Source organism: Octopus bimaculoides, chromosome 8, assembly GCF_001194135.2.
Source record: "Octopus bimaculoides isolate UCB-OBI-ISO-001 chromosome 8, ASM119413v2, whole genome shotgun sequence".
Lineage (NCBI taxonomy): Eukaryota > Metazoa > Mollusca > Cephalopoda > Octopoda > Octopodidae > Octopus > Octopus bimaculoides.
In genome coordinates this window covers 93,410,452-93,413,272 of record NC_068988.1, presented here as the reverse complement: position 1 = coordinate 93,413,272, position 2,821 = coordinate 93,410,452, and the positions used below count along the sequence as shown (strand labels likewise).

The 2,821-nt window shown below is 42.5% G+C and overlaps 1 protein-coding gene across 2 annotated transcripts in view; it reads right to left on the bottom strand.

The window, feature by feature from the left end:
- The window catches only part of LOC106869519 (transcription cofactor vestigial-like protein 2), a 147,271-nt gene that overhangs the window by 108,635 nt on the left and 35,815 nt on the right, over window positions 1-2,821 (bottom strand). Inside the window, exon 1 of one of the 2 annotated variants that reach the window (XM_052970270.1) lies at window positions 1,063-1,677. The exons of the other annotated variant lie outside the window; for it this stretch is intronic. Coding sequence (XP_052826230.1) covers window positions 1,063-1,209 — 147 coding nt within the window. The 5' untranslated portion in view covers window positions 1,210-1,677. Of the gene's footprint in view, window positions 1-1,062; window positions 1,678-2,821 lie in introns of those variants that run through there. 2 annotated transcript variants of the gene reach the window in all.

Here is a 2,821-nt window from a genome sequence, read left to right as displayed (position 1 = left end):
AAGCCCGACGTAAATATGTATATATGTATCTATATATACATATATAGGCGCAGGAGTGACTGTGTGATAAGTACCTTGCTTACCAACCACATGGTTCCGGGTTCATTCCCACTGCGTGGCATTTTGGGCAAGTGTCTTTTACTATAGCCTCGAGCCGACCAAAGCCTTGTGAGTGAATTTGGTAGACGGAAACTGAAAGAAGCCCGACGTAAATATGTATATATGTATGTGTGTGTGTATAGGTTTGAGTGTCTCTGTTTGTTCCCCCAAATCGCTTGAGAACAGATGGTGGTGTGTTTACGTCCCAGTAACTTAGCGGTTCGGCAAAAGAGAAACCGATAGAATAAGTACTAGGCTTACAAAGAATAAGTCCTGGGGTCGATTTGCTCGACTAAAGGCGGTGCTCCAGCATGGCCGCAGTCAAATGACTGAAACAAGTAAAAGAGTGAGGAGTAAGAGTAATATGTATATATATGTATATATTATGTATGTATGTATGTATGTGTATATATATATGTATGCACGTGTGTTTGTGTGTGTGTGTGTATATATATGTATATATATATATATATATATACGATGGGTTTCTTTCAGTTTCCGCCTACCAAATGCAGATACGAGGCTTTTGTCGCCCAGAGGTTATAGTAGAAGACTGTAGCCTAACGTACCACACAATGGGACCGAACCCGGAACCATGTGGTTGGGAATCATGTCTCTTAACCAGACACCCATGCACGCATATGCAAGATAGATAGATAGATAGATAGATAGATAGATAGATAGATAGATAGATAGATAGATAGATAGATAGACAGACCGCAGACTGACATAGTACGAAGCATACATGCGAACACATATATAGAAAGAAACTAACGACCGCACATCCTCTATTCGCATCAAATATACCATTATACTTACATATATACATACTTATACACACGCTTACATAACTTTAATTTGTATACAAAAAACAGAAGCAAATTTGCCGATGAATTCACCTTGAAAATTTCTAAAAAGAGGCAAAAATAGAAAAAGGACAAGTTTACTAGGAAAAGTTCTTACCTGTGCACCGCTAGTGTTGTTGGAGGCGGCAACCGCTGCAACTGCAGCAGCGGTTGCAATAGATGCAGCCGTTGTGTCATCTGAATTAGCCCCTTTATAGGAGAGATAGGAAGGGTAGAGTTGATACATGACATCCACACATGACATTATGGTGAGATTCGAGATGATGCGTTTAGTTGCACCTTATTTTCACAGCTAGCTTCTGCTAACATTTTTTGTTTTTTCTTTCTTTCTGTCTGGAGCAGACGACAGATAGATTTGAGAGAGAGTAAGAGAGAGGGACAGACAGAGAGAGACAGAAAGAGAGAGAAGGGGAGAGTTAGAGGTAGATAACGAAAATGAAAGATTGAGTGAGAGAAAGAGAGAACGAAAGAGAGAGAGAGAGAGAGAGAGAGAGTGAGAGAGAGAGAGAGAGAGAATGAGAAATGGAAGTGTTTGTTCCGATGAAAATATATGTAAAAGAGAACGAAGGGAAAAGTTTTTGTTTGTTTGTTTGTTTTATGAGTTACTGAGTTACTAATTATATTGAAGCAAAGCAAAGAAATTGGTGCTGCTGCAGAGGAAAGAATGTGTTAGATGGAGGGATGTTGCACTCAGAGAGAGAGAGAGAGAGAGAGATGCAGAGAGGGGGAGGTGAGAGAGTGATTGTGCAAGAGAAAGAGAGGGAGTGGGGGAAAAGGAGAAACAAAAAGATCAGTTGCTGTTAGACACAGAGTGAGGGGAAGATAGTGAGAAGTGGTTGGAGGTGTAAGAGTCAGAGAGAGGGGGAGATTAATAATAAGTGGTAGGAGGTATAAGAATCAGAGAGAGAGAGAGAGAGAAACATAATGAGAAGTGGTAGGAGGTATAAGAATCAGAGAGAGAGAGAGAGAGAAACATAATGAGAAGTGGTGGGAGGTGTAAGAATCAGAGAGAGGGGAGAGACGATGAGAAGTGGTAGGAGGTGAAAGAGACCGAGAGAAAGTGGGTGATATTGTGTGGAGTGGTAAGAGGCGTAAAGTCAGAAAGAGAAGGGGAGATAATGGGAAGTGATTGGAGGCGTAAGAATCAAAGAGAGAGAGAGAGAGGGGCAAAGAATAAGAAGGGGGTACGGGGAAAGTGGTGAGAGGTAAGAGTCAGAGAGAGAGGGGGAGAGAAAATATTGTGTAAAAGAAGAAATAGGTGAATCTCTGTGTGTGTTTGTGTGTTTGTGTGGGTGTGTGAGAGGAGAGTGAGGTGAGAGGAGCTTGAGTGAGAGGAACTTGAGTGAGAGGAGTAAATATTTTGTCTGGAGTGGACGGAGTAAACTCTTGAGAGCCAAAAAACGATGTTCCGGTTGAGAAGGAGAAAATATAACAATGGTAAAAGATGAAAGGGAAAGGAAGAGGAAACTAAAGGAAGTAAAGAGGGTAACTGTGTGAAAGAAAGGGAGGATGAGAGAGGGGGAGAGAGAGAGAGAGTGAGTGAGCGAGATAGAGGGTAAGTAAGAGAGAGAGACTGAGGCGAGTTTGGGGTGGGAGAGAGAGAAAGACAGAGGTGTAAGGAAGTAAAGAGAAAGTGAGAGAGAGAGAGAGTATTTGAGTGCTGGCAGGTGGAGTGTCGGTCTGAGGGGGCATTAGGAGGAGGAGGAGTGAAAGAACTTGGGAGGGAGGGTGTGAGAAAGTGTGGGAGTGAGAAGCGTAAACGAATGAGGCGAGTGTGAGGGCGGATGGGAAAGGGGTGGGGTTGAGTCTTTGAGAGAAGAAATTACTTTCCGGAACAAGGAGAAGTTAAGTGGGAA